Here is a 24301-nt window from a genome sequence, read left to right on the forward strand (position 1 = left end):
CACACACACACACACACACACACACACACACACAGCGATTAGCTACAGGTGTGGGAGAATATGGAAGTTTTTGAGAGTAACAGTTGTCATGGACTTTGAATCATCAAGCAGCTTGTTCCAGAAACAGGATCAGCGTGACTGAAGACGGCCTCGTCAGAATAATTCTCACAGATTGACTTCTGTACGTTTATTTTACAGGTGTCAACAGGTTATCATCAAAGAGTGTTGGATATGTATTTAGAGGCCAAAAATTAAAGCCAAGCATATTTAATACATGCGTTTTTATGAGTTTTTGAGACTTCTCTTTTACCCTCAAAAAACGATATAAATTGCATGATAGATTTTTAATGACTAAATTGTAAATGTGATACAAATTAAAACTCATATATGCAGATTAAAAATAATATATCTTTTATATATTTTGCCTAAAGGTTCAACAAACACTCCATTATCAAATAATTAAAGATTTCTGGCAGTTATTTCATGTTGCAGGTTTTAAAGGGTTAAATACTGAAGGCCCAAGTCAAAACAACTGAAATGGTTTAAAATATGTGTCAGTTAGAAAGATTATTTTCCTTGTTCTTGTTCTTGCTAAGATTTAAGGGGGAAAAGGACATATTCTGATTTTATAGGGTTATGGTTTGGATGTAATGACCTTGCAGGGATAAAAAAAAATTGTAAAGAAATTGAAACCCTAGCTTATTAGAGTGTTAGGAGGAGTAAATGATGCTCAGTTATTCCCTCCAGTTTGCACTCCCATGTATTGTCTCATTTTCATGACCCTGGATTTATTCGACTTGGATTAAGAATTTCTACCAGGACCATTTTTTTGTAACTTTTGTAAATGTCAACCCTACAACACCACAATTAATGTCTCCTGGAAAGATTGTCTGAAACTGTGTGATATTATTCATGTTTCCTTTTTTTATTCAACCATATCCATCTCTCCTCCTCCCTAACCCTCTCTATTACAGCCAGGCTTTCAGCTATAAACAGTTCTAGGAGACCACATACCTGCACTCCTTACAGCTGTTAGGGTTAATTAGGTATTGATTTGATCAGGACCAGGCAAGGGGCCTTATTCTAAAGGCTTTGGTCACAATGAATTATTAATGTTCATACAGAACTATATATAGTGTGCATCCAGTGTTCACACGAAAGTCAAGCGTTGGTTCCTCTGTGCTGCTTAACCCAATCCCTGTTTGCTCCCCTCTCTGCTTCCTGCTCAGATTGATTGCACTACTTCCTTCAGGGTCATGTTCATTTTTTTTCCTTTTGGCTGTTGGAAATTTGAGAGATGTTGTTTCTTTACACGTTTGGGTGTGCTTTGATTTGACAAGCACACCCTGAGTGAATTTTTTAGTTGCTTCATTGCTCTTGACAAATACAAAGCAGCGCTGTGAGAGCACCAAGAGGCAGACTTTTACCAATCTGATGTTGATGGTGTTTTCCTAAGAGATATATCCACACAATATTTTTTTTTTAAAAAGGTCCAAATCTGGTTAACGCCAAGCAGAAACATTAGTGAATGAATGCCAAAACTGCAGTTCATCTAATAACCCAAAGTGAGCCTCCTTTCAGCCTTGAGGAAGTCTGTCTGTTACGAACAAAAGCTTTGGTCTCTGCAGAGTTTCCAGCCTTCATAATAACTTGCAGCTAACGAAGCTTGCTAGCATTAGTTGATTAGCATCTTCTAGTCTAAATATGGCAGCTTTTAGCTCCAAGATTCCAAAATGGTGGCAGGCATTATGTGGCTACATCCATCTATTATATAGAGTGTGGGGTTATCATATTTTCTGTCCGCTTTCATTAACTCGTAAGCATACCATAAAATGCCAAAGCTTTCATTAAAAAAATAATGGCTCCTAGTGTAAAGTTGCCGAGCATGTATGTCTACATCATCCACTTCTTCTTTATCCTTAAAGTGCTGTGTGTGTTATACCCTGCATGTGCAGCAGCTTCACTGCATCGGTCATTTGTTCACATATTTGCCACAATTGCTCGTCATGTGCACCGAAATGCACACCGTTCAGCTTGATGTCTGCTGATTCTGTGCATGTGTGCATTTTTGTGTATGTGCCTCAGTTTTGGTCATGCTCCTCTCAGCTGTGCTGCTGTACAGTGAAGTGAAATGAAGTGGCACAGTGGAGATTTTAAAGATTTGTGTGCGAGAGAAAGAGGAAGAGAGTTTATATTCACATGTATTTTTGCATAACACAATGACACAGTCCCGGATGCCATAGTGTGTGTGTGTGTGTGTGTCTGTGTGTGTGGTCTCTTTCTACTAAGTCATGTGTGACTGCTTTTGGACCAGCAGTGTGTGTGTTCACTAACTGACCTACATTTCTGGAGATTTTTGCCAGTGGCTCAAGAGACTTTGTCACCGTTATCTCATCTAGCCAATCACAGCCCCTAATCTCATTTTGCCCAATCGCATCCCCAATCTCATGTGTCCAATCATGGCTTTGGCCTTCGGGGGAGTCATCTTCTACTCTACCCGGGCTTCTGTCAGAGAAGCGTTTGCGGCTGACTGTACCTTTTAAACACTCACCATCTTATGGGCCAAATAGAGCAGCAGCTCAGTAATTTTGACTTTCAGCGCTGATTTCTCATGCAGCGCTGCAACCCTAATTATATCCCCCCAGCTTGAAAGGAGAGCTGTGTTTCTGCGCACATTGCCAGCTGGAGAGGAAGGAGAAAAAATTGAAGCTTTTGAAAATTCTTTGAAGCTTCTGTTTTTTTGTTATCAAAGCCGTCTTTGTTGGTTGCATGAATTTTGCATGTGCAGGTTTAAGGGAACTGTGATGTGCGGGTGTGTGGTAAGCTGGGTAGGTGGATGTGTTTTCATACAACATGTTTTGCAAAATATAAAAAAGTGCCCATCACAATAGGTTTAATCAATACCATCCATGTGAATAGCAACTATAAAATACTAACTTCATTAAAAATATTAACTTAAAAATTGAACACATTTGGTTTGATGCTACTTGAATTGTTTCTAATCTAGTGCTGTAATCTATATAGATTATATAAAGTAGCTGTGTATTTATCGATAAGGGAGGACCTGTTAAATAGATGATGCTGGAGTTGTTGCAGTAGTTATCATGTTATTTAATTTTAAACTCAACCTGAGCTGGATTTTGCCAGACAAACGTCCTGAGTAATATTTCTGTATGTGTTGTTGTGTCACCACATGGCAGATGTTTCTGGAAATTAAAACATACGCACAAGTTCATTTGTATCTGGCTGTAGGCCAACACAAGCCTGGAGAGTAAGGGACAGATAATGAGGGATTTCTTTCTGTATCTCTTTCACAAACACACACCATTTCACACACTTTTTTCAGTGTTCCTGCACGTCTAAGCGCATAATCAGTAATGTGCTCATTGTTTTAAAACCAAGCGTATAAAGTCAAATTTTCATGGTGAAAATGAAAAAAAAGGGACTTGAAAAGCATCTGGAAATAAATACAGTGTTTGATAGATACACCGTCAGATTAAAGCTGACCGCTATTGTTGCGGTCACAGTTTGAAACCAGTGTGCTCAGATAGTCTAGAAGTTGAAAACCAGCTGTCTCGTGTCGTGTATTAATTACGGCAAAACAAAAATAAGAGCAAAATCAAACCAGATCCATTCCAACTGCGTTTCTTCCACATTGGATTGAAACCTATAAAATGCAGCTGCAATCCTTGAATCTTTGACCTCTTTCCTATATTGGTTGCTTATAGTGTTGGTGCTGTGGGAGCTGAAGTGTTGCTGCTGACTGTAATGATTTTATAACAGAAATACATTTCCATGCAGGCTCTGGTTTTTCAGTCTCTGCTATTCCTGCGAGTAAAGAAGCATGGCCTCAGACTGTCATCTTCAGCACCGAGCGAAGTGGCCACACTTGAACTGTGTTCGTGTGTGAGTGCATGCAGCGTCCTGCACGCACCCCTCCAACCCTTCCATCCCCTGCTCAAAATGCACACACATTTAAACACACATATGTCTTTGTCTCCGTTTCTCTCCGTCTGCCTCTGTTTCCATTTAGTGGAGGATGGGTTGGGGGGAGGAAAGAGAGAAGAAAGGTGGAGGTGGTGGTGGGGGGTGGTCAGGTTGAAAATTACAATACGTATTTATGGGTTTTTTTGTGTGCTGTTGCTTGGCAACACCACATCGGGGGTATTTACAGTTAATAAAAAGTGAGTGACATTAGCTTGGTGTATTAGAGGTAAATCGCTCATTTGCTTTAAGAGCTAGAAAGAAAGTGTGTGTGTTTGTGTGTGTGTGTCTTTTCTTTTTATTGTGTGTGTATATGTAATAAGTGCTCACTGAGCCTTATCTTTGTAGATATTTAACTCTTTGTGTGACCGAAAGGCCTTTGTTTTTGTGCTCTAACATCATTCTGTGTGTGTGCGTATACAAATATATTTTCATATTTGTGTGCACACATAAAATAATATATTGCTAAATCTTTACATTTTCATTTAAATAGTTTTTTTCCCACATTTATTATTATATCGCTTTTTCTTTCTTTTGTGCATCAGCAGAAATCTATCCCAGGAGAAAAGCACGTTGTCATCACATTTCCTCCTTAAAAGAACGATTGTTTTATTCCACGCAGCTGTATTTTTGGTCGCTGCCATTAGTTGTTTCGATGGGAACTGTGTCAGCTGGCATTAACGTCACATCTTGTCTGTCTTTCACAGGCTTTGAAAGCATCTTGGAAGGCTTGTTTGGGCCGGGACTAGTCAAAGACATCACCCTTTTCCAAGGTAAACATGCAAAACAAACAAATCAGCATTTGCAAATACAACTGTATACAAACGCACCGACCATAGTTAGCAACGCAAATGGCAGTCTGTCCTACCGAGTCTTTGGCAGCTGACGTACCAAGTAACACACACGTGATGAAACTGTGAGGGGAAAAAATGGGAACTTTAATAAAATGAAATAAACAAAACAACAAAATGGATATTTATTGAGAGAAAAATAAAATAAATCTTTTTTATCAGTGACAATGTTGTTTGGAAGGACTAAAGTCATTTTCATCTTGTGCTCTGGAGAGCTTTTACATATTTCTGTTTAAAAAAAACCCAATAGACATGTACATACAGCAGGAGCTCAGCTCTCAATTTAGCTTAGTGTTATTCAGCGTGAGAGACACTGTGGACCTTCAATAAATATATACTGACATGACAATGAGCGACACAGCATCTCCCCATTGATCTGACTTTAAAACATTTATTGCCTACAGAAGTGACGCTGCTGCAGAAAGCATTTAGAATACAAAACAATATGATTAATTCATACAATAGCCTTTAATTTATACAGGCCAGATGTCACTAAACAGAGCTGGAGAAGGACAAAAACTGGCAGCCTGGACCAGCTGAGCTTGATGGTTTCTCTGGTAATGAGGCCCTCACTGCTCTCTAATGGTCTGATGCTAGAAGAGCTGGTAAACGGCTAAATACAGTGCAAAAAAATAGTGACTTAAATGCATCTGCTACGACTGCATTCACGGTGAGAGCACGAGCAGCAGAAACAGGGCTCGGTCTGAATCACACAGCTGATGTCACAGATCAGCACCACCCTGCAGATGTGTCCTCATGTTACCTGCTGACTTGAATGTGGATCTGCACATCTGTATTAAAATATAAAAATAATATTATGGTGTATGCAGTCATTCCTCTTTTTCATAAAATCCAACATGCCAGGTCTTTTGACCTTTACTTGAACCTTTATGAGATTTTTCTTCTGTCATCTTAGATGCTTTTAGTTGTAGAATATTCAAATATTCGCCTCTTCAAATTTTGTTAGAAGATTTAGCTATTGTTTATATCCCTTCGGCACAATCTCTTTTTCCCAAATGAATCCATCAAAAAAAAGGAGAGTAGAAAAACTACAGACACAAGAACAGCCCTCCCTCTTTGCTGTGCTTATTTGGTGAGTGATTAGCAAGGCCTCAGAGAGTTCCAGAGAGCAGCGCAGCATCTTCTGTTGCTTTTTCCCTGAGTGATCACTTTGCATATAAATATAGCCCAAGTTACAGCAGAGCCATTGTCTTTATCTCTTATGTATGTTGATTTTTTTATTCACATGTATTACTACCAGCTGAGCATCATTTAAAGGCCACAGTCTACATGAATGTATTTCTCACCATGTCTGTCCCTTTATGTCCTGATGTCTGCTTATAATAATAAAGCACCATGTCACATAGCTCACATAATCTAAAACCAGTTACTTGAATGATCAGAACTACAGTAGAGCCCCTTTGGGATCTGGTAATATTGGATATTTGCATCACGGATGAGCAACCAATAGATCTGCAGATCTGTGTCATGCTGTCAAGTCAAGGTGGACCAAAACATCTGAGGAATCTTTCCGGCACCTTGTCGAATCTATGCCACAAAGAATTAGATGCCATTTTATTAGGTATGCTTTACTAGCACTAGGTTTGACCACCTTTTTCCTTCAGACCTGCCTTGAGTGTACAGGTGTTGAACTCCAGGCCTCGAGGGCCGGTGTCCTGCAGCCTTTAGATGTGTCCTTGATCCATCACAGCTGATTTAAATGGCTAAATTACCTCCTCAACATGTCTTGAAGTTCTCCAGAGGCCTGGTAATGAACTAATCATTTGATTCAGGTCTGTTGACCCAGGGTGAGATCTAAAACCTGCAGGCCACCGGCCCTCGAAGCCTGGAGTTTGACACCCCTGCTTTAGTGGAAGAAGCGTTAAACAATCACAGTGTACACATTTTCCAGCGCTCAATCATATGCTGGTTCCCCAGTCTGTCATCCAAACTGGTGAACCCCAGTGCATATGTAAATTTATGAAGTATATTTGTGGTTGCACAGCATTGTCTGTGTGATGACTGCTTTCATTCACATTCTGAAACTCAGGATGCCATAAACACAGGTGGTGTGTTTGCATTCAGGTATTCTATCATCTGTGCCTCTTCCCCCATGCACAACACTCACAGTACTTATAGGAATTACAAAATTAGTTTTTACATCAGCAAAACCCAATTGTTACATGTTCTCATAAATATCACGTGACTAAAGCGAAGGAAGGCTGCCCGGCTCACTCTCTCACATGCACTCTCAGAAAAAACAAGGTCAACATGGCGTTCTGGTGTCATGTGACCCATCCCCCACCAACTTAAAGCATTTTTGGAATATTTCGGGCATGCCATTTTCAATCATGCGTTACATACACACATATATACATTGTCTCCCAAGTAAAGGTGGCACATGAGGCAGCAGTGAAGCATCCCTCACGTAAAAACAGAAACGCCTAGCAAAAGTTAATCTTTGTGACTTGAAGAGGAAAAAAACCCCAAACAAAATGCTGTCTCATGAATTCTTTTCCCTCAAAGGGCCCTCACCCTCCTTTGTGTTTCCCAGACTTTCTGTTTAAAGCTGAAGTCAGCCAGCTTTCAATTTAGAGTTATATATTTACTGATTTGAGTCCTGTGGGCGCAGAAAACTTTCTCAGCCTGCGATCAAAATGTCAGAAATGTTAAAGGTCTGTTTAAGAAAGAAGGCGCTGCTACGTGATTCAGAGCAAGTGAAGCTGAAGTCTGATGATTGCAATAGTTGCTTCCATGTTTTTTTCCTGTTTTTTGGTCAGTGGTTCGCTGTAATCTTGTCCACAAAACCAAACATATAAACATAATTATGCAGGGTGCTGAGGGGCATACACTAAGATATGCAAAGATATACAAGCTCACGTTAAACAGCATAGATGTACATTACAGAGAAATCACATCTGCGGTAGCTTGGAAACCGTGTATCTCTTAATCTCAAAGAAACCTGCATTTTCTCAGTTTTCACGTTTACGAAAGCAGGCTGCTCAGGCTCAGGTATGCTGAGCTGATTATGTGCATGTAAACAAGCCGAGAGCTGAGCAGGGCCCCACACACACACACACACACACACACACACACACACACTGAAAGCTTCCTCTAAACTGTGCCAGTATCGCCTTTGTGTTTACTACTTGCACACACTCACAAATACCTTGAATACTGTTAGGGTGGGGTGGGGGTTAAGCTAGCTGTGGGACTGGAGCTTAATTGGCGCATTCCCAGGGATACTGTAAGTTGCACAACCACGGGGTTCAAGCACAGCTCACCTTTGACCTTTTTCATTCCTGCCCCGGAGACAGAGATGCACAAAGAAACCAAGAGAGTAGTAGCTGAATCGTCTGCACGTCTCGCAGGAAAATGATGGGAAGCTGGAGAGTTCAGGCACATATCTGCACACACACTTTAAAAAAGGGGAAAACTAGCAGACCCTATTTATAGGATTTGAACAGGTTCTTCTTAAAGAAGCATGCTGGTGTTCCTCCTGACCGGATCTTACTTGTGTGTCTTACTGTGCTGTAGGGTGTGATCGCGAGGTGAAGCAGATTAAACTGTTAGCCAGAGGGGACAGAAAAGCAGCGGTTGGGATTTAGTTACTCTTTAACTCCAAATCCTATTGGTTATATTTTCATCTTCAGATATTTCATTTTTGGCAGCCTGTTGTCTTGTTCAGTACAGCGCAGCGTGAAAATCCATTTTTAAACCTTCTTTGTAATCGATTACACCGAGGCATCAAGTGCAAAGGGAGTGCTTTGCGTCGCCTCAAAACAAATAATATAGCTTTTACAAAACTGATTGCAGACTTGATGTTCACTGTAAGGGATTATACAACTCAAACAAATTGGATTATTGATTTTCTAATATTACAAAGTAATGGAAGGTCATGGTATGGCACAAAGAAACAAACAAAAACTCCTGGAATGTCATCTGCTTGTCACTTGCCATTGCCCGCCTGCCCTCGTGTGCTCTGTTTTCATGCCTTATTTGCTATTATTTTGTACATTGTGCTCTTTTTATATGTGCGCCCCTGCTTTGTTTTTCAGTTATTGTCAAACTATAAATGTGAAAAAAATACAAGTTAATAATATATTCACAGTTATAGCTTAAATATTATTGTTTTTCATGTTTGGGATTATTAAATTCCTTGTTCAGAACAAAGGTATCCTGTAAATATCCATATAAATATAAAGATTTTCCGTTCTTTCTTTTATTATTCTTTTCATGCTCATAAATGGCAAACAAGGAAAAAGAAAAAAAAAGATAGAAAGTTAAAGGCATGGATGGACACAGTTGCCGATATTAGCTTGTTGCAGAAACATCTATTCCCAGCACGTATGCCAGCTCACAGTCGACACAAAGAAGGAAATTGAAATAAATACGATTCCTTTAATCAAATTGACCTTACTGTGAATAAAATGTAGATTATCTGTATCAGCAGTGTAAAGAGTGCAAGGATGAGTGGAAATGCATGCAAGCCATAAACCCAACAAATGGAGAAGAGAGATGGATTGTGCAAACCCGGCCCTCTGATAAAGCAGTCACTGGAGCGGTGCCAGGTGTGGCTCCCCTATGGACCCACCTCTGCTACTCTGCCCTCCTCCCACACAGAAACACGAACAAACAGAGTGGGGAGGGGTCATCACAGTAACAAGACGGGACAGGGTAGAATTGCTGAACATGGCTTCAGGTCATGTACAAATGGTTTCTTTATTATGTCAGAGTGGACTGTATATATTTACATTTCTGTATGTGTTAAATGCAGCAGTAAAGATGAGCATCAACATATTTTTTTAATATTCTACTGTTTTTTGATTTGTTTTTGTTTTTAAATGTTGCTCTTCATTAAATAAATCATAAATCAGGTGGTTCAATCCTGCTATTTTTCTAAAACTGCAAAAGATGAAGGTTTTTTTCTTTCTTTAAGGACAATACTGTACAATAAAGGAAATTACATAAAAACAGAGATTTTACTGCTTTATGTCTTGAAATGACTGGGTAATAGTGACGCGAGAAGAAAAAACCCCAAATGAATCAAGAACAAGAAATATCGAGTTGTTTGATGAGACCGAGGGCATTCCTATACATATGGAAACAAATGCATTAAAGCAAAGCAGTTTGTGCTACAGATATATCACAGCAGAACTTCAGGCATCCCTGTGTGATGTTAAAATGAACATCATACACCTTACATTTATCAGATTTTCACAGTTTAAGGAATAAATTCTCACGGCGTAACACTTTGTGAAGCACTTTCACCTGAGATTCAGGGTGTTTGCTTAGTTGCTGAAAAGGTGTCATTTTGGAGATGGGAAGTTTTGAATTGGCACACACTTCATGTTCACAGGATGTTCTGATATTGTTCTGTCTCTCTGTGGAGCTGACTCGTCCCTCCTTTTCCCTCCTATATATATATATGGTTTTAAATGGAGGTGTAATACCATGGCAACAGCTCAGCTGTAGCCAGTGTCCTCAGCTCAGAAGGTGCTATGTTGGTAAAAAATGTATTTCTGCTGCTGACATCATCTAAATCAATCATCATTTAATCATAAGAGGACAATCACAGGATTATTATTGATATGAGAAACCACTGATCAGAGGTTGTTGTTGTTTTTAATTGGATTATATGGAGCTTTTATGGTTTATGTCATACATGTTTAAAATTACAAAACTTGATATTTTGATTTCAGCTTCCACCTCTCCATCAGCCTGAGATGAGATCAGAACCACACACCCAGTAATATCTGCCCATTCTGTGCACAGAACAACAAAACAACAACAACAAAAAGTAAAACTAGTCAACAGCAAATAATTAATTATAAATGTTAAGTGAAAAGTAATAGTAACATGCAGCTAATTTGTTCTGTATAAATATGAGAGTGTTTACACACGTCGCCATTTTTGCAACCAGAATTTTCTGTAAACATAAATTTTTGTGTTGACACATTTGCATTTATAGTAGAGAAATGCATTATATTTCTATACAAGTGTAGAAATATATCTTTAGCTGCTCAGATTTGCTTTAAATGCGATTTTGTGGTTCTCTTAATTGCCCACAATGCTCATGTGTATTTGATCAGTTACATTCTCTTTTGAAATGTGAATTTAGAGCAGAGTAAAACACCTGCAGAGGCGGAGAGTCTGTCAGGATTTTTGGCTTAATGATATGAAGCTCATAAAACTACAAGGAGACACCAGTGAACTTTGTCATCCAGAAAAACACATTTAAGAGAAATCAGTTTTGGAAATTGGACATTCTTTGTGAAGACGGCTTCAGGGCGTGAATCTCTCAAACTGATCCAGATATATGCACAAAGACGTCCACGCTGCTTTTGGAGGTTTAAGGCAATAATGTGCCTGATACCTGATTGAGCTTATCTGTCAGTCACAGGTGTGGTTCATTTTTACACAGCATGCTTGTGGACTGAATCGCTGGAATTTAGTCAGTCACTGTAATTAAAAGTGAATCACTTTATTGCTGTTGTTGATCTGGGTGGTGGTCCCTGAGCTGTCAGTCTCTCTCGGCTTATCAGTCTGGATTTCTCCCTCGATTCATATACACCTCGCTAATGATCTGCACCTGGATATTCAAACTGAATAATTGTAGTAGTGCCTTGCAAATCAAGTAAAACACACAATAAACCTTCACCACGTTGTTTTGCTCTTTGTTTCTACTGTTACACTAACAGATTCTGCTCCCGGGTAGCACATCAGTCAACTTATGAGATCCTGAGCATTATGGGAGTTTGAGTTAGTCATTAATTGCATACTTTCTGTCATGCAGACTGCGAGCCAGAGGAGGTGTCTGACTGGTCCTTTGATGAAAACTGTCTCTTCTGCTGCTTAAGACGTGAGAAAGTCAAGGTAGGTGCAGTTCAGTCTCCCTTTTAGATAAGACCCTCTCATTCTAATTACATGGCTGTGATTTCACAACTCTTCAGAAGCTGCTGGGTGGTATCACTTTTACCTCACAACACGAAGGTGCCTGATGTAAATGGAGCAGGGTTTTTTTTATATAATATGGAGTTACATTAGGTTTTGTTTTCACCTGAATAAACTAATGTTAGCTTTTTAGCAGCACACTCGATTGAACAATTTGTTTCAAAGAATAAGCAGACTACAGAATATGGGGGGTGATGGGTGGGGGCTACATTTTATAATGTTTAACTGTGTAATTGTGCTGTGGCATAGCTGGGTTTATTTATTTCATACTTTGAGTGCAAAGGAAAACATTTTTTTAAGTTTTTATTTGTTTTCATAGATGTGGTTACTGGGAATTAACCACATTAATTATTAGTTAGGAGAGCAAGATACAAATAGATAACTTAATACCCACCCTTTCTCTTCCACATATCCAGTTAAGAGTCAAAGGGATGCTGGAGACTATCCCAGCAGTCATAGTGTGAGAGGCAGGATACATCCTGGACAGGTGTTATAGAGCTAGACGGCTACATTTACACATGGGGGTTAGGTCACCAAGTAACCTAACCCCATGCATTTCTTCGGACTGTGGGAGGAAGCCAGAGTACCTGTAGAGAACCCCAACTCACTGGGTTTCAACCCAGGGTCTTCTTGCTGTGAGGCAAACCACACCACCATCCCTGCACCCAACTTAATAATTGCAGCTTTTGTCCAAAGGAAAAAAACGTTTACATTTTTAAACGGCCCTCAATATAAGATGTGTATTAGAACACACTTTTATTATCTAAGGCTTACAAATAAGATGTAAAGGCCTTGAATAATGTATAACAACATGTTCCACTGAATGCGTGCTGTGAGTGTAGAGAAGGGGAATGTTTCACTGCAGTGTTGTACAAATTTAAAAAAAATAAAAAATGATGTGCGTTTCAATTAGCTATTTCCTCGCTAACATTGTCGCTAACAGAGGTGAATACTGCTCTCTGCCTGATACAGCACTTATGTTACTTTCATGAAGCAGCTCATTTTCTTTGTCCACGTGTTCTGTATTTTAGTTCACTGCCAGTTTTAAGTTTTCTATTGAAAAATACCACATCTTTGTCTCTCTCCTCCTCCTGGTGCACTACTTGTTATTTGTGTTGTTTAACCATCCGTGGTCTTGACCCCAATTTAGCCTATAAAAGGACTGTGACATAATGATTTGGAGGTGAGTGAGTGTGTGTGTGTGGAAGGAGGAGGAGGATGCTGACATGATTGTAAATTAGTTGGTCTCCCACAGTAGCCTAGATGCTGGTACACCCTCACAGTTTCTTAGCCCAACAAAAAGCATCCTGAACAGAATAATAATGAGTTTATTGGACAAGCTTCTATTTAATATATACAAATGCAAGCATGTGTTCATCGTGCTTCTGCTCATTCTGCTGTGCAGAAGGCCTTCGTGTTTTGCGGCCATTCATTGTTACCGCCCTCCGCTGCACTTAAAAATGAGGAACAAAAAGAGCAAGGATGCTACGGGGCCCTCAACAGTCTCTGGATGATTCCAAATGGGCTCCCTTGTTGCATGTGGCCTCCGCTCTCTTATCACCACAGTCGCCATTATAAACACCGTAGGGGGTGATGTGGATGAAAAGAAAAATTCTTTTTTAAATATCAGAAGAAAGTAGAAACGACTTGTTAGTCTGGAGGCTGTAATAAGAGATGAGTCACATATGTTGTGTTAATTAACATATCAATATTATCATATGCTTTTGAATGCATTTCTATGAGGGCAGTTGATTGGGGAGGGACACTGAAGCCTAAAATATGCACAATAATTTATAAGAAATCATCTTATAGCTTTAATGCCTGTCACAGTGTTCATTAGCAGACTTTTTGTCTTTTCATTTGTTTTTGTTCGTTTTATTTTTTTATTTTTTGTTCCTATTTAGCTCAGGGTAAGTACTTTTTGGGATGTTGACCTAATGTATATGTGGACACATGTATGAAAGAAAGGTATGTGAGAATAAACAAGGAAGGGAAGGAAGTTAGGAGGGGGCGTCCTTCTGTCAGACATACATTGTTGCTTGTTTTTCAACTTGACCCTGGTCCGACCCCCAGGGTCGACCATCTGTCTGCTAAAAACATCCCCATTTTTCCACCACTCACTACCATCTCCGAGCCCCCATTGGCCTCTGCCTTTCTCTGCGCATGAAGCCATGTAGCAGTAGCTAACAGTAGCTGCGTTGCCAGAGCTCACTTGTGCATGTAATAGCATAATCACAGATAAGATATGAATAAAAAAACGGAAGCAGTTATCGGAGTAAAATCAATTACACAAAACCTTGCAGGGTTTCCAGAAGGTTTATTTTTTCCACCATATTTTCTAAATACTCAATAACTGTTAGCCGCTCACATAATGCAAACCATGGCACCTCAATTACATTCGTCTTCTACGCTCAAATACAGGTTTTTATTAATATGTTAGGGTTTCAAGTGCTCTCCCTGTCTCGCCATTATTACCCTCTGCTTGTTTGCAAGATGCCAGAGGAGCTTCAGTGGGCGGGAACCATCGATTCATTGATCTGAAGCCATGCAAACCACCAGCAGAAAGAGAGCTGAGGGGTTAAAATAAAGAGAACAGAGACTGGAGAAAGCTTTTCTCATCTAAGTTCCTTTGTTTCCTACCACTCATGCACACAGACGCATACATGCACTCAAATTTCCTCTCTATTGTACTGTAAGGATCTAAAGGCCTCGATATCCTGGAAAAGTTAGTGGTTTGGATTAAAGAGAGGCTCCCTTCAGTCAGACTGGGGAAAACAGTGTTTGTAGATCACATGCAAGATTAGAAATTAGTTTGCTCTCAGTTACAACTAAATGGGGTCAAGCACATGTGATCTGTTTGTGAGAATACACCAATTAACTGATAAATTCTGAAGCAACAGTCACCTCAAGGCGCTTTATATTGTAAGGTAGACCCTACAATAATACATAAAGACAAAAACCCAACAATCATACGACCCCCTATGAGCAAGCACTTTGGCAAGAGTGGGAAGGAAAAACTCCCTTTTAATAGGAAGAAACCTCCAGCAGAACCAGGCTGAGGGAGGGGCGGGGCCATCTGCTGGGACCGGTTGGGGTGAGAGAAGGAAGACAGGATAAAGACATGCTGTGGAAGAGAGACAGAGACTAATAACAAGTATGATTCAAGGGAGAGAGGTCTATTAACACACAGTGAGTGAGAAAGGTGACTGAAGAAGAAATACTCAGTGCGATGTAGATGCTACATGATGGTGATTTAACAGCCACACAGTAACATAGCCACTCTTAAATTAGAGCAAAATTATTTGCAAACATGTTGTAATCTGAGAGTGACGACAGTCACTCCCAAGTCAACCACGGTTGTTTGTTGTTTCGATTGCCTTGGTCACCCAGCATTTAAAGCTACCACACGCTCAACCACTTGCAGTCATTTGTCAAATAAGAAAAATTTGATGCAATCACCCGGTAACCACTGAATTTTTAAATCCTAATTTTACTCCACAGCGGCTGAGCCATTAGTAGTAGTAGTGAGTGAGTGAGTAGGGAAGTGAAGACGTGTCCTGCCACCACTTCTCCCTGTAGTGTTATGTTATTGTCATCTTAATAAAAACGTGTGTGTGTGTGTGTGTGTGTGTGTGTGTGTGTGTGTGTGTGTGTGTGTGTGTGTGTGTATGGCTTGCCCTGCAATATTTTCAGTAGTCAATAAGACTAGGAAAATGCAATATAAATGCATACTATGCTTGCCAAGATAAATAAAAAAGGCCAACGTATGGAGAAGTCTGCTTGTCCCCGCTGTGCAACCCATCTTCTGTTGACACAGAACTGTCGGAGAATTGTCGACATTGAGAGCTGGACATGTTTAAACAATCATAATGAAAAAATGCTAGTGGCATAATGTGGTGGTAGTGTGAGGGTATTAGTTTCTTTCACACTAAACCTTTACTCACTCGTTGGTCTCTGCGTGTTTGTCTGTGTAGGAGCACAGCGTGGAGAACGGTGGAGGCAGCCACGTGCTGTCGGAGTGTGAAGACTTCAAACAGGAGCAGTCTCGGATCAGCCGACTGGAGAGACAGGCTCAAGACTTCCTCAATGCTGTGTTCCACAGAAAAGGTACGACATACATACCCTTCATTAGTCATTTCTTCATCAGTCATTATTCATTTATTAAATTCAGTCTAGACATGGATATCCAGAGTAATTTAACATGGGTCTATTTTAGAATTAATATGATACTTTTCCTATATATTTTCATTTAAATTTTCTTTTTTCTGTCATCAATATATGTTACATTGCTGGTTGTTTGTATTAAACATGTTTCAAATAATGATGTTTTAGCTTATATGAAAGTAGTCCATAAATGCATGCTTTAAAACTCTATTTTAGATCATTTTATTCTACGTTTGAGTCGTCATGATGTAATTGATGCCCTTAGTATTGTCCTCTCAAATTCATAAGTTTTGCTGTGAGAACATAAGCTTTAACTGCATGGTTTTTAAACATATTTCTAAGGGGTAGCCAATCAGAGTAAAGTTTAAATGACAAACTGAGAGTCTGCATCAAGGCCCAGTGTAGTAGAAAAATAAAGAATGTTTGCGTGATGGTTCAAGGCAATGTTAGTCTTTACCCTGTAACACAGAAAGTTGGTCAGTTACCCACTGGTTGCAATACCAAGTTGTATGTAACTCTTTTCCTCAAATGGAAAATAATTTATTCATAAATAGCTAAACTATGTCTTTTGCATTCTGTAGCTCAGCTTTGGGAACTAAAATAAATAGCTCTTGTAGAAATTATCCATCATGCTCAGCATTAGGACTTGAATTGGAGAGGGTACAAGTCTATGTTTGGGAGCAATGTGTAATGCCTGAGTGTCATTGATGACATGACAGTACAGCTGGAATAAAAAGGGGCCAGGGATTGATCCCAGAGGGATCCCAGATGTAACTTTGTCAGAGTTTCACATTTGGGACAAAGACATTTCTGCCTTGCAGGTAGACCCTAAACCGGTTGAGAAATGGGCCAGAGAGGCTGACCCACTTTTTCGACCTGTGCTAACAGTGCCATGGTTATTGTGAGAGGCCATGCAGGAAGCTCTGTACAGTGTTACTTTACACATTGGTGTTACAGTGAGAAACTAGTACTGAATTTAGGACGTTGGATACTTTCAAAATAAGATAGGTGAACTCATCAGTGCTGATTGCCACATACATACACCCCTAAGAAAAAGTATCACTATAACAGTCATAACAAAAATGCATGAATTTAGCAATGGACTTTTCACATGGACTTTTGGGGATTCATCTGAATTTGATGTGGTCTTACAATACAGTAGTCCTTCGCTATAACGCGGTTCACCTTTCGCGGCTTCGCTGTTTCTATTAGTTTTTTTGTGCAATTTTGCATGCTTTTTTTTGTTTGTTTGGGTTTTTTTACATCACATTGTGTTCTGCGTCCTGATTGGCTGTAGACCACTGTCAATCAGTCTCCTTCGTGCCGTGTCTCCTGTACAGTACAGAATGCGTTCAGCTTGTCTAATCGATCACTAGCAGTGTGACTCTGAAGTACTGTACTGTATGTTTGTAAGTTTTCTCCCAACAAACACAACAATGGCCACGAAATTTTTGCACCGTCAAAGGCACCTGCGGTAGCACCCAAAAGGCAGAGGAAGATGCTAACCATCGCACACAAAAAGTTGTTCTTCTGGACATGCTAAAGGAAGGTAGAAGTTAACATATTTTTCAGATTATAAGGCGCATTAAGCGAAACAAAACAGTCAGATAAATCAAACTTTACTCAACTCATTCTTCTTGCTTCCTCTGCTTCCGTACCATTGATTCATTAATGTTAAATTCTCTGGCAGCTGCTCTATTCCCATGTTCTTGACCCGAAAACAGGGTTTGATCTTTGGTTTCATTCTACAAGAGAAAAGTGTGAAAATGTTCATGCCTGTCTGAGAAAAGTGTATACAGTATACAGTGTATAGTGAGAGGTTTGACAGCCTTAAAATATCTATACAGTGGTCCCATGTTTATCATGGTAGCTACGTTCTAAAAGTAACATGCGATAGGTGGAATCTGCAAAGTAGCCAATTTACAATTACAGTGGAACCCTGACTTACGAATCCCCCGTTTCATGAAAAATTCAAGTTACGAAGGCACTGAATGGCAATATTTTTGCCCGTGTTACAGCAAAATGCCCGAGTAACGAAATAAGCTGGCTCTGATTGGCTGAGCCTACAATGCCTTCCAAATCATGTGACAACCCCTTAGCTTCCGTACTTGCGCTTTGCTGTTCCACTTGAACGACGTATTGTTGTTCTAGTTAGCAGCCTATAGCCTATCGTTCAGCATCGCCTCAGTCAAAATGCGCGATGGGTGCTTCGACTTACGAAAATTTTCGACTTGCAAAAGACCTTCGGGAACGAATTAATTTCGTAAGTCGGGGTTCCACTGTATTATAGATCCTGAGACTGATTATTCTTTAGGCCATTTAGGATTCATCTCTGTCGTCCATGACACTGATTATTAAGCATGGGAGGAGTTCATATAGTCTTTATCACTTTTTTTATTGCACATCTGTTGTATAGTAGCCATATAACAAATGTGAGTAAATTAGTTTTGAATGTATGTCTGTGTCAAATAAGCTTTTTGAATCACCCAATAATAACAGTAGTTTGCATGATATCAACCATCATAGCCGGTAACACTTGGGATAAAAGTGCAAGATTAAATCCAATTTTTCTTGTGACGTTTAAAATAATTCGTTTCACTCAAAGGGTAATGAAAAGGAAAGAACCCTACGTGTCAAAAAGGTTCAAAAGTAACACTGATGTTTGTTTGGGAGAACTGCTCAGACTGCTGACTTTGCTAAAATGTAAGAATCCACTTGATGACCTTTACACTAAGGCAGATGCAGTGGGATGAAAAACTATCCAAAATGTCGAGGTGCTCGATAGTTGAGGAGTTCAAGCGCTTCGGTTAATCTCAGAAAAGTCACAGCGCAAATTTTCACGTACAAAGAACACAGCTTTATGAGGAGTGAATATGTATTTTTTCTAAAAACAGATCTCAAGTATTTAGCATTTAAAAGGTTAAATATTCTTTGTTCACACTTCAAAGGAGACAGCGCAGATCATATTTTTCACAGATAATAAAATTAATGCAGCCTTTTTGTTGTCAAATCTTTGTCAACACGATGCCAAATATTTGAGGTGTGACACTTGATACTGCAGTGTGAACGCAGAGTTGCTGCTGCTTAAATAGAATATCTGTTAAAATGTTTTGTGCTTTTTGTTACCTTTGAGAGCTTCTATTCTCCATTATCTGACACATGTTAAGCCGGCCTCCTCTGTCATTTCCTGTAAAAGGCACTGTTGCAAGAATCCCTGTTTCTTACATTTTCAATTTGACTCTTTCCTCACATCTGATTTAAGTCACTTATTATGCATTAGGGCATATCTGGCATTATGTATGCGCTATTATTCCCCTGTTCCCATTGAGCTAAATGTTCGCCCCAGCACCAGTCTTACAGGTTTAATGTCAAACCAGAAGTGGACATGATTTCATCAATACTTGGACTACCTCCATCAAATTAACTGATCCATATCTGCGGAGCGCTTTGGTCACGCAGTTAGTCTCTCAGTCCAATCAGAGACTTTCTTATTTCTTCACTCTTTCTCTCTCTCTCTACAAAACAGGAATTACTGCTGTAGTGCTGTTGTCTTACACTTTCTTTAAACTCTGTTCACTGCCCGGTGTTATTGTGTCTTCAGTTGTGAATGGAGTCACGCTGAATGATCTGCTAATAATTAACTGAAGCATCGAGCCATTGGATAAACAATTTGGACCCACATCACATGGCCAAAAATTCCTTCAGCACTTCCTAGTTTGACTCCCAGCTGGCTGGCCCTTTGCTCCACGTTTTCCCTCTGCTGCAGCTGTCAGAAATAATAATATCTATATTCAATTGTAACTTAAATTTTATTTAGTTGACCAAAAATTCTTAAAACAAGTTGAACCAAGCATTGAAGTCGAGCCGTGATTTTACATTTAAGTTGGCTGTTCACTTGTCGGGGACTCCAGATGACCGTTACTATATAGCCGGTATATTTCTATGATGGACTTAAGTGCTCGTTTTAATTAATGTGCATTTCCCCTATAACATAAAAAAAACATGAAGAAACTGTAGACAACAAGCTTCAAGCTTGCCTCAAGCTGCTTAGTATTGTAAGGTAAAGACCCTAAAATGATCAGCTTTCAGTCAGTACAATCACCTTCTACTGAATATCTGCATATTTGCTGAATTGCCATAAATCCCCTTTTTATTAAGAAGACATCATGTTCTGTCCTGAGGCAGGTGGATGCTTTGTGACGGAGGTGAACTGAGTCTGGTGGAGACTGTAGCTGTTGTATTTTTAATTTTTTTTCCAGGAGGAAGGAAACAGATGTTTGTCAAGTCAGTGCCCAGCCTCAATCAATCTGGCTTCACTCACACAGGGAGAGATGCCTGTGGAGCTGCTATATTTAGACAGAAAAACAGTCCCACAGGCATAGGCATGATGTGGCGCGCGCACACACACACACACACACACACACACACACACACACACACACACACACAGTCATTCATACAGTAACAGATCCACAAGCACGGTTAGGCACAGAATCACTGATCTGACAGCGCCTGTGGTCATTTTGGATCATGAGAGAAAATGATGTTTAGCAACAACATGCAGCGCTCTGAGAGTGCAAACCTCCACCCGAGTAGCTTGCTCTCAGGGCAGTATGTACCTTTAAGGGATTAGTGTTGTGTTTGTAGATAGTTTCTTCTTTTTAAATGTACTTTAAGGAGTTTGTAGTGCAGGAAGGTTGTTTTTAAGTTTTTTTATTTGCTCTGTTGAAATCAATGTAATACACTTAACCTAATTTTGTCTGTAATTATTGTTGTTATTTATGTGGATTTACTGCATGTGTTGCATTCATTTCATTGTTTGGTGAAATTTGTTTAAGTCTTTAGTCACAAAAATGTATTTTAAAAAAGTAATATAGTGTATACCATATAGTGTATACCTCTGTATACCATTATTATCACTTTGACCTTCAGATCAATCTGTTGATGTTGAAGGAGAGGTCAGAGGTCAGATGTGACATGATGTTTTAAGTCCTTATGCAGTACTTAATCTACGTTGACCATATACACCGCACACTAACTTCTAAAGCTTTTTGTCAACCAATCAAGAAGTTGACCTTGAAGCTCTCGGTGGATGTAAATGTTCACGGATCGTTACCATGAACCCACTCTCATGCCACTCCAACAATGTTTAGCATTTGCACCCAAACTAGAACTTACACAGCAGAGCTGTATGTAAGAATGAAAATATGTTGAGTTAATTGACCTGGGCATTAGTCACGTTTAGGTAAACAGCTGTACAGTGGCTTCACTTATAAAGCCTTGCAGCTTGTATCAATATAAAAACCTAAGAATTAAAATGTAAGATCAAAGTGTTTACCAGAATGTTTGTTCTGTCAAAAACTGTTTTTAAAAAGCTAATATGGGTGTATCATCCTTTGCACTGAAGTAGTGGAGCCATGTTTGTAGTCTTTAGTGTATCAACAGCTGATAACCTCAGCTCACTGATATCTTTTACCAGAGCCCAACCAAGATGTCAGGGTGCAGCAATTGCTGCTCTTTTCTTTGGATCACACAGTGCAGGGAGTTCAAAATCATCTTGTACAAATTAGGGTTAGATTTTGAAAAAGCAAATATCTGATGAATGGCTGGCAATGGCTAGCAGCTGTTGTATACTGGTGCCTTTCTCAATAGGCAGGATTAGTAGTTGTGTATCTTGTATGTACGGTGCATGTGATTTCTGGATTATTTCAGCACAGCTACAGGATTACATTTTTTGGGCTAATGTATTGTTTGAAGGATTTGGGCTCTGACTCAGTGGCATGCGTGAATTTATCTGCATAATAATATATACTTTTTGCTTATAAGGAGTAAGTAGAGCTGACTTATCTGGGACAATGCCAGATTAATGGATTTAATAACAAACGAGTGTTGTCATTGTCACTGCTTTGTTGAGTGTGTATTAACCAGCGAGATCAGTGACCAGTGTTTGATGTGGATTTGTTTGGTCACAGCAGGAGGTCACAGAAAGTTGGATTATGAAATCGTTGGGTTTTTCCCCCTAATTGCTCTTCTGATATTTGCTGGACTTTGAAACTGTCATTTTTCTTAATCAGTTTAATTTCATATAAAGTGTCAATTTACAGTGAAACTGCCCTCAAGATGCTTTATATTGAAACATAAAGACCCTGCAATATTAGAAAGAATCAAATTAACCCCCTATGAGCAAGCATTGGGCGACAGTAGGGAAGAACTCCCTTTTAACAGAAGTCAGGACTTCTGACATGACCAGGCAGTAGCCGCCTTCCCTGGCTTGGTGTGGGGAAAAGCAAGATAGAAGAGGGCAAAGAGAAACAAGTGCAAAAACAAAACCTATGATAGAAACAAGACAAAATTTAATAATAAGCAGTACTGACATAAAAGTGGACAAGGAATGCCCAGTGCACCATGGGAAGTCCCCAGCACAACTAAGGGCCAATGAGCATTATCAAAAAGGAAAGTTTGAAGCCTAATCCCAAAAGTATCCAGGCTGCCAGGAGAGGAGGGAGAAGTGCTGTGTTGGGATAATGTGGTACTATTTGTTCTTTAAGATGTGACGGGACTGATCTCTCAGGACATTCAGTTCTAAATTTAACATGGAGCCAATGATGAGAAACTAATATGGTAGAAATATGACTTCTGTTTCTAGTTTCTTTCACTACCTGGATTTTTTTATTTATTTATGTTTTACTCGTGTCTCAAGTATTTTTGTATTTTTTAAAAATGTGGAAGCCAAAATGCCCTTATTTATGAAACAAAAAGAAACTCAAGCAGATGATTTAGTTTGATTTAGTGTTGCTTAATCTTACAGAAACCAGTAACAGGAGGTGAAACCCAAGCATGTAATAATTTCGACTACCCTTAAGTACAATTTGACTAATTTTTGTCAAACACAGTTGTAAAGTTGTAGATGATAGGAGTTGTTGTCTGGGGGATAAATGTTGCTTCAGATTTTCAGAATATTAAATCATTCCTCCTATTTGCCAAACCTGGAACATTTGCAGAATACTTTGTAGTAAGTAAAGTAAAAACTTGTCATGCTGATTGTGCCGTTCCATCTAAACTAAGAAATTGGGATGGGGTCAATTTTTTTTTCATTTTAATAAATGAACTAATAATTTAAACACTGCATTTTGTATTTTCACACATTATGTTTGAAGATTATTATTATGTATAAAGATTGTAGGAGCTCCAACCAATATCTTCAGATTGCTAATTTTATCTAAAATCAGAAAACGCAAAAATATTCAGTTTTGATCTAAAATGGAGAAAAAGAGCAAATGTTAAACGATGCTGAAAATCCAAATCATTCAAAATATGGGTTTGATGAAAAACTACACAAAAAATAAAAACTGCTGATTTTATGTTGTTGTCAAAGTGACAGATCAAATACTTGTTGGTATTGTGAATAGAGAGGCTGTGGTGTCTGCACCATGTGGGCTGTTTGCCTGCGCAAATATATTCAAGTGAACACACTGCTGCAAGATCAAATCCTGGACAAACTGCTCTGAAATACAGTGTTTAGAGATGACATAGTGTGGAGCGTAAGACTGAAAACAAGAAGGAATCCTGGGGAAGGGAATTGTTATGGAAGCCCCAGCTGAATAATGGCAAGCAGTAATCTGTTGCACAAACTGATATCATGGTGTTTCCAACATCGATAGGCAGGTTTAAGCCCTTATTCCAAGTGATTATTTGAGCAAAGCATCAGGATTACATTTTCGGATGAAATGGTATAAATAAGCTGCTGAGAGCAGCATCGGCTGAGCAGACTCCTGGAGGACGGGACGCTAACATGTTTGCTCTCCTGTTTTGTTCCTCTCCAGACCTCCCAAGTTTCTCAGACCCTCACATTCCTCTAGTGGCTCGTGAGATCATGCAGCGAATGATCCGCCAGTTCGCTGCTGAATATACCTCAAAAACTACTCAGGACGACCCGCCCCTGCCCAACGGCACCATGAAGGACCAAAGCCTGCCAAAAGCGGTGTCTCTGGCCCCGGCCCCCAGCTCTCCGCCCGGGCCACTGGCTGCGCCAAACTCTCCTCCATCATCTGCCTCCTCCTCTCCATCCCCGACCCCGGGACAATGCTTCAGCCCCACCTCCGCTGGTGCTGCCTCAGCACTCGCCTGCACCCAGAGCAGCAACAGTACGGGAGCCAGTAATGGTGGGGGGGGAGGAGGAGGAGGTACGGCTGCTGCCTCTGCACAGAATCCCGTCCTCAGCAAGCTTCTCATGGCCGACCAGGACGGCCCGTTGGACCTCACCGTTAAGAAGAACCAGGCTGATCCAGAGCCCAGCCAGCACGGTGAGAGCAACGCACACACACACACACACACACACACACACACAC

The 24301-nt window shown here is 39.8% G+C and overlaps 1 protein-coding gene across 1 annotated transcript in view; it reads left to right on the forward strand.

Annotated features, from left to right (window-relative positions):
• lcor (ligand dependent nuclear receptor corepressor) overlaps nt 1-24301 on the forward strand; it is a 74380-nt gene that overhangs the window by 38245 nt on the left and 11834 nt on the right. The window contains exons 2-5 of the mRNA XM_005749594.1: nt 4692-4757; nt 11632-11711; nt 15764-15896; nt 23777-24256. Of these exons, the coding sequence (XP_005749651.1) occupies nt 4692-4757; nt 11632-11711; nt 15764-15896; nt 23777-24256 (759 nt within the window). The remainder of the gene's footprint in view (nt 1-4691; nt 4758-11631; nt 11712-15763; nt 15897-23776; nt 24257-24301) is intronic.

Source organism: Pundamilia nyererei, unplaced genomic scaffold (genome assembly GCF_000239375.1).
Source record: "Pundamilia nyererei isolate P.nyererei 1_Seehausen unplaced genomic scaffold, PunNye1.0 scaffold00250, whole genome shotgun sequence".
Taxonomy (NCBI): Eukaryota; Metazoa; Chordata; class Actinopteri; order Cichliformes; family Cichlidae; genus Pundamilia; species Pundamilia nyererei.